Raw genomic sequence first — 12,804 nt, 5'->3', positions numbered from 1 at the left:
CCAGACCTGTGCAGTGGGGTCTGGGGGGGGGGGTGTGGTGGGGTGGTGGTGAAGGGGGGTGGGGTCGATTGCCTCAATGACTTTATTACTGCAAAACTTGGTCGTGGTGGGGGGATGAAGGAGTAGTTGCTGAGAACAGGGAGGGTTTCCTGTGAGAAATCGTACGACTCTTACTTGGGATGCATCCAAACAGCAAGCATAGCGACTGAGTCTGCCGAAATACCTTGGCTAGAGGGGAGAATGTTAAAGGCCACGGTTCTCGGCCCGGATCTGTAGCGAAACATACGAACAGCCCTGGGGATACGGTCAGCGGGATTCTTGTGGACAGGATGTCGAGCACTGTCTGTGTTTGTGCTGACAGGAGAGTGGTGTCAGGTTATCGTTTAAGAAGCACTCTAAGTAGCTGTGGATGGGGTCACATTGGATGTGATCTGCTTTGTGTTTTAAGTGTTTTTAATGACCTCCTACTTAACAAGCTTTTTAATCCAGGGAACCGGACGTTTACTAATCAGGCATTGATGACATGCTTTCGATCAAATGGACGCTGATTTTCAAACGGCGGCCAACTTTTTGGTTTCTGTGGGTTGCAGGGACAGGAGGGAGGTGTACCTGGGTGACGACAACTCGCTGACCTTGATGTTCAACGCTAGAAATGAGGGGGAGGGAGGGGCTTATGAAGCAGAGCTCTACGTGGTGCTGCCCCCCGAGGCCGACTACAGTGGCATCTCGCGGAACAACGAGGTGAGGATTTCGTCACGGCCTGATGTTTCACTTACCTGCGTGTCAGCAGCGTGCCTCAGATTTACACGGGGGCCTTTTCCAGAGCCTGTCCCAGTTAACATGCAGCTACGAGACGGAGAACCAGACCCGCTACCTCATCTGCGACCTGGGAAACCCAATGAAGTCTGGAACAAGCGTAAGCATCTCCATCGTGACCAATCCCTGTCCCCAATCCTGGCCCACCGAGTCACATGACAGGCCACGTCCTTATCGCACCCACAGCTGAGCGAGGATGACTTACATCATGCCTTGTACTTCAAAGGCATTAGTCATGCTAGTGTCTCCATTTCAATACCATGTGTCATGAGTTGGGGTGGGGGGTGATGGGGGGGGGGGGGTTAATTTACTGTCAAGAAATCTCAGGAATATTTAAGCAGCTGGGTGTCTCAACTCCTGCCAGAACTTAGTACTTTTATAGAAAGTCTCTTAAATTATATATTATATAAACATTTTACATAAATGTGACCTCAAACGTGCTCACTCAAATACAACACTGTGGTTCTGAAAAAAACGACGGCAACCGCTGCCAAGTTCTCAATAGGATCCTGTGTTCCAATGTCGTATAATTTATTAGTGTTTCTGTCTCGCTTTAATGACCATCTGATATGCATCTCTGCGGGTTAAAATTATGCTTCATGTCACCATGCGATTTGGACGCCAGCTTTCTGTCGACATCGCAGTTAGTGGTGCTTCAAGCTGCACCTGGTGACTAAAAGTCATTAAACATAAACACATCCTACAGTGCATCTGTGGACCATGAAAAATATGTATATAGAAAATCATTTATTCTTAACATTATTTGTGCTATGCATTGTGTATGGTAAACTCAAAATGCATAATTACACAAGATGATCTAATTTGACCTGAAACATAAATTTTGTGAGGCAGCCTGTGAGGCAGCCTGTGAGGCAGCCTGTGAGGCAGCCTGTGAGGCCGCCAGTGAGGCAGCCTGTGAGTCCGCCAGTGAGGCAGCCTGTGAGGCCGCCAGTGAGGCAGCCTGTGAGACCGCCTGTAGGGCAGCCAGTGAGGCAGCCTGTGAGGCCGCCTGTGAGACCGCCTTTGAGGCAGCCAGTGAGGCAGCCTGTGAGACCGCCTGTGAAGCAGCCTGTAGGGCAGCCAGTGAGGCAGTCTGTGAGGCAGCCTGTGAGACCGCCTGTGAGGCAGCCAGTGAGGCAGCCTGTGAAGCAGCCTGTAGGGCAGCCAGTGAGGCAGTCTGTGAGGCAGCCTGTGAGGCAGCCAGTGAGGCAGTCTGTGAGGCAGCCTGTGAGGCAGCCAGTGAGGCAGTCTGTGAGGCAGCCTGTGAGGCAGCCAGTGAGGCAGCCTGTGAGGCCGCCTGTGAAGCAGCCTGTGAGGCAGCCTGTAGGGCAGCCTGTGAGGCCGCCAGTGAGGCAGCCTGTGAGGCCGCCAGTTCGGCTTGGCGTGTTCTTGACGCACAGCTCGACCAGACTGTAAGTGATCGCTATCTCCCATTTTTTCTGTTTCTCCAGCGTTTAGGTTGACCCTCATTAATAGGGGCCAGTCGTCTGGCTCCATGTTTAAGAAAGCAAAACAAAGAAGCTCAGTCTGCCAGCTCACCCCTTCCACCCCCCCACCGGCACAAACCTGCACATGCACGCACACGTATGCCTCGTTCTCACAATTACGTTTTTTTTTTTTTTAAAGTGGAAAATATAAAAACCACATAAGCATCCACATAAAGAGGTCTGGCCCAGATCAGGCGCTCGGCATGTGTTCTGTAGGTGTGCGGGGGTGGAGAGGAGGTTGGAGGAGAAAAGTCTGGAAATGCCATCGGCTGTATGACTAAGTCCAGACCGGCGTGGTCTTGTTTCCGGTCAAACTCAATTTACCTCCACATCCCCTGTCAGACTTCTTTAGCCCCTCCCTCTGTTAGTAGTGTTTCCGGTGCCAGTGTGTGTTTGTGTGTGTGTTTGTGTGTGTTTCTGTGTGTTTCTGTGTGTTTCTGTGTGTTTGTGTGAGCAAGTGCCTTCTGACGATTCTCCTCCTCCATGCCACCTGCACCCCCTGACCGCCCCCGGTGCGCTGTAGCTGTGGGCAGGCCTCCGCTTCACCGCCCCCCGCCTGAAAGACACACACAGGACAGTGCAGTTCGAGTTGCAGATACGCAGGTGAGTCCAGATGTCAGGCTCCCATCCTTTTCCTCCATCTCCTCGCAAACCTGGGTATGAATCAGCTTTTGACGTGATGTGAGAAGCTTGTGTGAGCATTTTAATTGCCGACACAAATGTCAAGGGATGGAGTCGAGCATTAATTTAGTCCAAGAGGAAAATCGCCCCTTATCTTCCCCTTTCTTTTGCCAGTAAAAACGAGAACAACTCTCGGAGTGAGGTGGTTCCGTTCAGGCTCGAGGCTGCCGTGCTGGCTGATGTCATTCTGCAGGGGTGAGTCTCATCGGGTCTCCACCTCCTTCCTCCACGTTCAAAACAAAACAAAAAAAAGAAAAGAAAGAATTCTGGGCCGTATGTGACGTCTGCAGCTGTGCGATGCAGCTATAGGAAGATGACAAACGTCACGAATTCTGCTTTCAGAAGCATCTTTGGTCAGACTCCCTGACTGTACCATGTGACGGTTAACTGATTCCGCCTGTACTTAAGGTGTAGTCGCACAACAGACCAGTGCAGGTCTGGTACTGTGGCTACAGACCTGGACTTGCAGATACCAGATTAGGGGTCACATCCTATGATGGATGCTGTGGCGTCTTTGATGAACCACTTGACCTGCAAAGGTTCATTAAAACATCCACCTGCACAAACTCTCTTACGTAGCTTTGCAGTGGAAACTGCTGTCTGTCATGCAGGTAAATGCTTTATTCGTAGCTATGGAAACAGCAGCTGAGAGTTCATGTTGTTCCAGGAACAGAAGCTCTGTCTTGTCTCTGTGTTCAGGGTCTCCCGGCCGGACAAGGTCATTTTCCCTCCCGCCAACTGGAGAGTCAACCAGAAGCTGCAGGACGAGCAGGATGTTGGCCCCCCCGTGCAGCATGTTTATGAGGTGGGGGGAGGGGTTAATCCTGGGCTGTTAGTAAAGCCTGATGGAGTTTGATTGTTACTACTTCCAGACTTTCAGGTGATAGATATTCATGTGAACCTTTCCCCCCCACCCTCTCTGTTCATTCCCCTCCCCCCCCTCCAGCTTGTGAACAACGGACCAAGTGCCATCAGCAGTGCCCTGCTGGAGCTGCAGTGTCCCATGGGAAGCCATGAGCACAGGCTGATGTATCCCCTGGAGGTGACCATGCAGGGACCGCTGAACTGCACCACCCAAGGCGTCATCAACCCCATGCGGCTGAAGGTCTGCATCGCTGCGTCTTAAACAGCTTCATCTGCCCGTCCTGCGCAGTCAGGGAGTTGCTGGTAGATTTGTTGGCCTTTGTGGGCCCAGGACCGTCTGATGCTATTTCTGAAAGACATTGTTATATGTGACCTGAGCTTGAGTGTTTGTGTCTGAGTCTGCTGTTTCAGTAAAGGTAATGTATAGCCTCTCTCTCTCTCTCTCTCTCTCTCTCTCTCTTTTGACTATCTGGAATTCAACAAAACTATCCATTTTTCACCATTTATTTCAAAATGACACGGTCCCAGCAGCAAGGACAAAGGGGCCCATTGTGAGGATGTTATAAATGCGTCTTCCCATAAGGCCGTGCTCTCCGCTTACTCCTGCGGGAGACACATGCCAGAACTCGACACAATCTCGCGTAAACGTAAACATCCACGTCCCTAGAGTGGGAACCTTGTTCTTTGCCAAAAAACACACTCGCACTCAGACACACACACACGCAGGTTTGTAATTATATCTTTGTGGGGACTCTGTGTTTATTTCTAAGGAGAGAACACGCGCACACATGTGCTTGGACACAGACACACAGAGACACACACACACACACACACACACGGTCTCCTTCACACACAAAATCAGCCTGCAGCTCTGGGGAGTGATTCCTGGGGTTTCCTGGCCAAGCTAAATGAGGAAAGCGAGTCTGTCAGCTTAGGCCTGAAAGTCCTCCCATTGCAGATGTCAAAGTTTACGAACCCTCGGTGATTTTCTTACACTCAGTGATTAATAACCTTCTTTTGTCCTCCTCATGAGCTCTCACTGGAGAGTGATCAACCACTTTTCAGTGAATCTTTCTTGGGCTTCGGTGTAACTAAATAGCTTTTTGAACTAAAATAAGCCCTGTTTCTGTTCTTACTCGCTTAGGCCGTAGCCGGTTAATTACAGGCTCCTTGTGTGTGCATTTGCATGCGTGTTCCCTGCATATGACAGAGAGTACTTTCAGATATAAGCCGTACCAGATGTGGCAGCCATTTTTAATGTGGTTTAAGTTCCCCTTTTTTCATCTGCTTGTGTGTATGTGTGCACACCCCATTCCCTCCAGCTGGGACCGGCAGCCATAGTCAAAATGTACCGTTAACCCCGTTTTTCCTTTTATAACTTCTGAAGAGGATCAGCCAACTCAGAATGCCCTTAATCTCTCCTGAGAGCAGGAGGGCCGGCCTATGGTGCATCCAGCGGTGTGTGTTTGGGCGTGCGTGCATGTGCGCGATCCCCCTGACACACACCTCCTCGCCCTTTGCTGCAGCTCCAGAAGGCTCTCGTGGAACAACAACCCCCAACGACAGCCAGCCCGGATCACCATGTGAGAAGGAGGGAGGTGCACAGGGACCAGCTGTCTCAGAAGGGCAACCTGGTGAGACTCAGGGCTGGGAGGAGTGTGGACAGCGCCCTGCCAAAATACACAGCATGGTCCCACACCCTTGACTCGCATCCCTCATGACTGAGTGCTGGGGAGGAGCCCCATGTGTTTGAAAGTCCGACAGCTGCTGTGGGGCTGTACAGCTGTGGACACCGGGCTGAATTCTTCCTAATGTTCTCCAAACACAAGCGGGTGGCAGACACTAACGTTACACCCCCTCCTGGTCTGAAGCAAGTGGGGCTGCCTGTGAATAAAACCTGTGAAAGATGGTAGCACATTTAGATACAGGGTATGGCAGGTTCCTCACCAGAGATTTATATAAAGGGGGGGCTCAGTGTTTACTGGGAGGGGGCTGAATTTTATGAAAATGAATGAGAACACTCAATGTAAACTGATTAGCATGCTTTTTTTTGGGGGGGTAAATATAGCCCCCCTAAAACAGTCCTGCCCCTGGGGTACAGTATTGAAAATGAGCACCCTGGCACGTTTTTGGTTCTAGTCATCGTCTCTTATCCATTTGCTTCTGTGAGAGGCAGTGAGCTGGGCTTGGGCCCTTTCTTAACCTCTATCAGGTGAATCAGAAGGGTGCATGGTGCAGTGTGACTCCCATTCCCTAGGTGCGGTGTGACTCCCATTCCCTGAGTGCGGTGTGACTCCCATTCCCTGGGTGCGGTGTGATTCCCATTCCCGGGGTGCGGTGTGACTCCCATTCCCTGAGTGCGGTGTGACTCCCATTCCCTGGGTGCGGTGTGATTCCCATTCCCTGGGTGCGGTGTGACTCCCATTCCCTGAGTGCGGTGTGACTCCCATTCCCTGCGTGCGGTGTGATTCCCATTCCCTGGGTGTGGTGTGACTCCCATTCCCAGGGTGCGGTGTGACTCCCATTCCCTGGGTGCGGTGTGACTCCCATTCCTTGGGTGTGGTGTGACTCCCATTCCCAGGGTGCGGTGTGACTCCCAATCCCAGGGTGTGGTGTGACTCTCATTCCCTGGGTGCGGTGTGACTCTCATTCCCGGGGTGCAGTGTGAGTCTCATTCCCTGGGTGCGGTGTGATTCCCATTCCCGGGGTGCGGTGTGACTCCTATTCCCAGGGTACGGTGTGAGTCCCATTCCCAGGGTGTGGTGTGACTCCCATTCCCTGGGTGCGGTGTGACTCCCATTCCCTGAGTGCGGTGTGACTCCCATTCCCTGGGTGCGGTGTGACTCCCATTCCCTGAGTGCGGTGTGACTCCCATTCCCTGGGTGCGGTGTGACTCCCATTCCCAGGGTGCGGTATGACTCCCATTCCCAGGGTGCGGTGTGACTCTCTTTCCCAGGGTGTGGTGTGACTCCCTTTCCCAGGGTGCGGTGTGACTCCCATTCCCAGGGTGCGGTGTGACTCCCATTCCCAGGGTGCGGTGTGACTCTCATTCCCAGGGTTTGGTGTGACTCTCATTCCCAGGGTGCGGTGTGACTCCCAATCCCAGGGTGCGGTGTGACTCTCATTCCCAGGGTGCGGTGTGACTCCCAATCCCAGGGTGCAGTGTGAGTCTCATTCCCAGGGTGCGGTGTGACTCCCAATCCCAGGGTGCGGTGTGACTCTCATTCCCAGGGTGCGGTGTGACTCCCAATCCCAGGGTGCAGTGTGAGTCTCATTCCCAGGGTGCGGTGTGACTCTCATTCCCAGGGTGCGGTGTGACTCCCATTCCCAGGGTGCGGTGTGACTCCCATTCCCAGGGTGCGGTGTGACTCTCATTCCCAGGGTTTGGTGTGACTCTCATTCCCAGGGTGCGGTGTGATAGCTCAGGTGTGCTTAGTCGCTTCAGAGAGGGGTTTTCAGCCAGGGGTGACGGCTCTTTGCTTTGATAGCCCATCAAAACAGAATTTGTGCATCATGCCTGTTCATAACATTGTCGTAGCACATCTCAGAGCATGAGGAAAACCCCTTGGACCTTTATTCTGTTGGATTGCCCTGTTTAAGGTAGGCTACTTAAGAAAGCTGCATTTTAAGGTATTTTAGAAGAGGAGAGCCCACCAGTCATGAATCTTCTCTCAGCACCTTTGAAAAACCTGTGATATTGACATGATTTTGTCTGCTGCATGCCCGCCCCTTAAAGAACTATATGCGCTGTATTCACTGTGAGCTGGGACACTGTGTGTGAACAGCACGCCATAAATATGAATTTGCGTAAAAGCTGAGTGGCTCGCTGGCTGTGCCTGGCAGCAGCAGACACACTGTGTTCTCTGTGGAGGGTGAAAAGGTTTTGGCCTCTTTCTGGGATGGAGCGTAACAGGGTGTCCTGCTCACACCCCACATATGGTCATATGAGACAAAGTTTTCCAGAAGCCTCCTCAACTGCCCCCCCCACACACACACACACACACACACACACACACACACACACACACAACCCCACCTCCCCACAAGGGAGGGCAAATGTCACAGAGCCCAGGGCAGAAGTGTGCTTGCCAGCAACCTGTAACTAACCTACCTCCCCCCCCCCATCTGTATATTTTCATAACTGAGGGTCTTGGGGGCCGCTTTCTCATTCACATATAGAGGTTTTTTTTGTAGGGGGCGGAGTGCTTAAAAAAGTTCCTGTAGTAGTAGTAGCTGAACCTGAACCATGCAGCGTACAGGAGAGATGAGAAGTCGGCAGCCTTCCATGTGTCCAGCCCCTCCTCGGGCCAGTCACCCCTTCTGCTTCCCTTCTCCTCTTGTCCTCCCCCAGGCCCACACTCCTTTTTTTCAAATGTCTTCAATCCTTCTACTCGCAGCCTGTGTGTGGGGCTGGTTAAGAGCAGTGTGTCGTGACCCTGTGTCCTCTCCTGCGATTCTCCTCTGTCCAGTCCTGCTTGAGCGTGGACTGCTGGACGCTGCGATGTCACGTGGGCCTCCTCGAGAAGGGCACATCGGCCATCCTGAAAGTGCGCTCGCGAATCTGGGCCGAGACCTTCATAGAGGTGAGGCCTTCTCCCGCTCGCTCTCGCATGAAGACCCGCAGACAGCCAAGCTTTCACCTGAAAGGGCTACAGAGAGCCTTAACGTCGGCGCGCCTCCAGCTCACATAAATTTGCGGTTATTGCTCTGCTGCAGTTATTCGGAGCAGCTTGCTTCTGTTTTTAACATCTTGCTGCACCAGTTCGCGTTACTGTTCCAGTCGTGGTCCAGCATACAAACCTGTCTCCGTAGCTTACAGCAGGATCCCAGCTCGCTGACCAGCTGTGTCCCCTGCTGCTCTTGGCTTCTCCGGTAGCTCCTCCCAAGCGTCACTATTAATTATTCATGTCAACAGTGATAAATAGCATAATAATATCTCAGTGATAGTTCTAATAACATCATCGTTAGTCCTGCTAGAGGTATGAATAGCTTATCCTGCAGTCCAGCACCTGGCTGGCTTATCGTGGCGGTGGTGGTGATGTCACGGTTCTGAGGTGCTCGGAGAATCCGTATGCGAATGTGCACGTGCACTGAAAATACATTAAGTTGTGGTCAGCAGCTCTCATAGGATAGGAATGCCAAAATGATTCCGTGAGCCGCGCTGTGTGGCCCTTTGCCGAGTCTCTGGCGCCCTCTAGTGTCTGTATGCTGGCCAGTTTTATCCTTTTAATTTGAACACTCTGTTCCCAATCAGGCAGCAGTCAGCAATGTGAGCTATTAGTAATGCAGAAGACTTAGTAACAGGGTTTGTGACAAAAATGCAAAGTGATTAAATGCTAATGGCAGGAAACATGTCAATGAAATTTGGATGGAAACATTTGTATTTAATTTAGCCAATATATTTACTTGAGGCAGGTTCAGATAGTCCATGATGAAATTGGAGGTTAGTTGAGGGTCTTGCTCCGGGGCCCAAAAATGAAAACACTGTCAGCACTGGGATTTGAACTGGCAACCATCCATAGTCGCAGAGTCCGAATCTGCAGAATCGCACACTGCGTGCTGAGATGTGACCTTAGATGGCGCCCAGTCATTTTAGTATGAAAAACCAATTTTTTCTCATGTTTCCTGCAACAGAGGGCCTTCAAGCAGCATGTGCTGGAGTGCTCTGCCCGCTTTGTCGTTCAGAAGATGCCGTACGCCATCCTGCCCAAAGTGTCCCCCCGAGGAGCCAGGACGGCAAGTATCTCCCGGGTCGCACCAAAGAGAGAGCCGTCCCGGCGGCTGAAGAAACTCTGACGTGCCCCCCATTCCCCCCCACAGGTGGCCACCCCGGTGGTGTGGAGCAAACCGGACAACCAGTACGCTGTACCACTGTGGATCATCATACTGGCAATACTGGCTGGGCTCTTGCTTCTGGCTCTGCTCAGCTATGTCCTTTACAAAGTGAGTCTGCCGCAGTCCCAGCCTGTGTGAGCCTCGGGGGGGAATCAGGTCATACCTGTGATGGCGAGGGATCCCCTCGAACCTCACATCCCTCCTGTCTCTCCTGTCACCCCCCCTGCAGCTGGGTTTCTTCAAGCGCTCGCTTCCCTACGGCACCGCGATGGAGAAGGCGCACCTTAAGCCACAGGCTGCCTCCGAGGCCTGAGGCAGGAGGCAGACAGCAACTGAGCCGAGCTGAGGCAACAGCAGAGGCAGCGACATCAGCAATCAGACACCCAAGACCAGTTTAAGTTCCGGAGGGGAATCTGCCAGACTGAACAACCGTCAGAAGAAAAGGCTGCAGATTTTTAGAAGGGGGGTCACTTAAACACCCCTTGCAGCATCCAAAAATAAAGGAAAACAAATTTGTCTTTCTGAGGTGGAATGTGGAGGTTGAATTTCACCCAGTTGATTGAACAAAACAGTGTGAACATACTGGGATTTACACCCTAACGCTCGGCAATGTGCACTTCTCTTCTTATCATAAGCGTGCTCGCTATTGGTGTAAGGGATTATGTGATCCTTTGGCAGGGATCGATGTACATTTTTCGATGTGTGCTTTATAACCTGCACAAAAGCGACGTCCTTGAGAAATCGATGCTTCGGAAAGGCGAGGTCACAGCCGAGCCTGCGTGAAACGCGACAGTGGAGAGACGTCCGGCACCAAAGAGCGCCGCCGTGTGGGGAGTCGTGCACAAGCCACCTTCAAGCTCCCGAAGTGCCTTTTTACTTTCGCTTTTCTTTTGGCCAGTAGCTGTTCTGGATCATCTCCAAAACGTCTGATATGACTTAAACATGCAGGGTTGGAATTGAAGAGGACAGTAAACATGGGGGAGATTTTATCATTCCCATGCCGTCTTTGGAAGGGGAGTATGAAGTATGAGTCTGAGCTGTACACAGGCTGCCACCAGAACCATATGTTTTTGTCTTTTCAGCCTCCTTCTGGCACGGAGGACACCTGGCAGGGAGAACCTGATATTCTGATGAACAAACAGAAACAGCTGAAAGCTGGACTGGCTCTCCTTCAGAGGGTTTGTTTCTCCTCAACCCGTCCAGACTCCCTCTGTGTTTCTCACACAAAGAACACAGAAAAATGCAAGACCAGCAGAGCGAAAAGGCAATGCGATGAACATCAAGCCACCTGGGATATGACTGGAGACGTGGCGGACGCATGAAATGTACCACGTTCAGCCTTAAAGTATTCCAGAGCTCCGTCTTTCGTACAGATGATAGTATCTCAGTCTCAAAGTCATGTGACGTGAAAAAAAAATCAGGATTTGTACCGACTGTGTAAATTGGTTTGGTTTTTTTCCTGTATGGATTGTTAAAAGTTTTGTTTTAATGTTTTGATAGAATTATCAGATATAATGAGAGAAAGCACTCCTGCATGTGCGTTGGCTGTTTGGAAAGTCACAGTACAGTTACTGGTTGTTTAAGTAATATCCAGTCAGAATCCAATGCACATGTAGTCCCCAGACACTTGAAATTCAGTTAATACTGTAACCCTGTTAGGTTTCATAACAGTTAGCAATTTGGGTGGGGGGGGTGATTTAACCTGACACTGGTTTGATTTGAATTTCTATGCATTTAATTGGTCTAGAAGCCAGTGAAGAGGCTTCAGATTGTAATTCTCTACAGTACAAAGGAAATGTCTGGCTCTGAAGGCTCGAGGTGTGAATATTTATAGGCAGAGGTAAACGTGGGACTCTTTGCTGTAGGAATCCTTTGAAAAGTTACTTTTAAGTGCAATAATATTTCTGTGTTTTTTGTACTTCCTTTTGGCTTTGGTCGGCGTGCACCTTTCAGAGTACTCACACACTTGCGGAATATTTGATTTAATCCACACATTTTTTGCTGAAGACACAAGAGAGTCATCTGGTGTCGAGGTTCGTATCTGTGTGACCTTCCATCAGTGACTCTTCCAAGGAATTCACAGAAGGTCTGTGACGTTTTCGTTCAGTTAGCTTTACAGGACCAGCAAAGACACTTATAAGAAAATGTTCAGTCCTCAAGTTTCATAAGCTGGTGGAAAAGCAGGACAATTGATTTTTAAATGCAACATTCCTCCATGCAAAATTGCATTTGACTATGTTTGTATTCTGCATTATTTCAGAAACCACAGTTTGTTACATGCGGTAGCACAAGAAATTGTTGAGGTGTCATAATATTTTAGAATGGGAATAAGCACTGAGTTATTCCTTCTGAAGTCTCTACTTCAAGCTAGTAATCGTATTAAGTTGTAAATATATGTGTGCTAACTAGAATATTTGAAAATTCTGTGGAAAACATTTTGTTGTTAAATTTTCTCTCCCCATATTGGGGGAAACATATTTTAAATATTTGTTTTATTGTTGTATGTTACTGTTTACAACTCTAATAAATCTTTGAATTTGTATAATTTACATTTTGTAATACTACACTTGTCATTAACTTGTGGGTAGCCAAAAAGGCCAAATATTTGCACTGAAACCTAATACTGCATTTATTAATGGGGAAACTGCTCAAGAAGGAAGATTGAAACACTGTAGATGGTAGAGTTTTCACCGCATTGACCTTAGTGGTGATGTGAAAGCAGGTTGCCCACCCTGACGCAGACACACGCTGAATGTGGGGTAGTTGGGTTGCTAATGCGTGTTATTTGGTCCCTGTATGAATGCAACAACACTTGTGTCCACATACTTTGCAAAGCAGGAAGTAATTTAGAGTGGGGGCCTTGGCACCTGGGAAGGGGGCGTCTTCCTTCTGTTCCTGTTGGTGATTTTCATGGGCTGGATCTCAAGGTGACGCCATGGCCAGAAGGATGTGTGCTGCAGAGTGTGACATCACTGCTCCGGGGTCCGCGGAGACTTTTTGAGGGACAAGTGCTTGATGGAAAAAGTTGACTAGGGTGGGAGGGGGTTTGCGTAAGTTTACTAAGTCGGTAGCTACCAATGCAGAAGCGATGCAGCATCACATGTAACAGCACCATTTTCAC

General features: G+C 50.2%; 1 protein-coding gene across 3 annotated transcripts in view; it reads left to right on the top strand.

Moving 5' to 3' along the window:
- Nucleotides 1–12,232, top strand: part of LOC125725523 (integrin alpha-5-like) — a 38,167-nt gene extending 25,935 nt beyond the window's left edge. For all 3 annotated transcript variants that reach the window (XM_049002494.1, XM_049002495.1, XM_049002493.1), the window contains exons 20-30: nt 591–741; nt 824–916; nt 2,827–2,906; nt 3,099–3,179; nt 3,684–3,789; nt 3,931–4,089; nt 5,375–5,482; nt 8,318–8,431; nt 9,483–9,584; nt 9,669–9,791; nt 9,913–12,232. In XM_049002494.1, coding sequence (XP_048858451.1) covers nt 591–741; nt 824–916; nt 2,827–2,906; nt 3,099–3,179; nt 3,684–3,789; nt 3,931–4,089; nt 5,375–5,482; nt 8,318–8,431; nt 9,483–9,584; nt 9,669–9,791; nt 9,913–9,996 — 1,201 coding nt within the window. In that variant the 3' untranslated portion in view covers nt 9,997–12,232. The remainder of the gene's footprint in view (nt 1–590; nt 742–823; nt 917–2,826; nt 2,907–3,098; nt 3,180–3,683; nt 3,790–3,930; nt 4,090–5,374; nt 5,483–8,317; nt 8,432–9,482; nt 9,585–9,668; nt 9,792–9,912) is intronic.
- The last annotated feature ends 572 nt before the right edge of the window (nt 12,233–12,804 follow it).

This window comes from Brienomyrus brachyistius, unplaced genomic scaffold, assembly GCF_023856365.1.
Source record: "Brienomyrus brachyistius isolate T26 unplaced genomic scaffold, BBRACH_0.4 scaffold68, whole genome shotgun sequence".
In the NCBI taxonomy this organism is placed as follows: Eukaryota; Metazoa; Chordata; class Actinopteri; order Osteoglossiformes; family Mormyridae; genus Brienomyrus; species Brienomyrus brachyistius.
The sequence above is the reverse complement of the archived record's forward strand: the minus strand, read 5'-3'. Positions and strand labels throughout refer to the sequence as shown.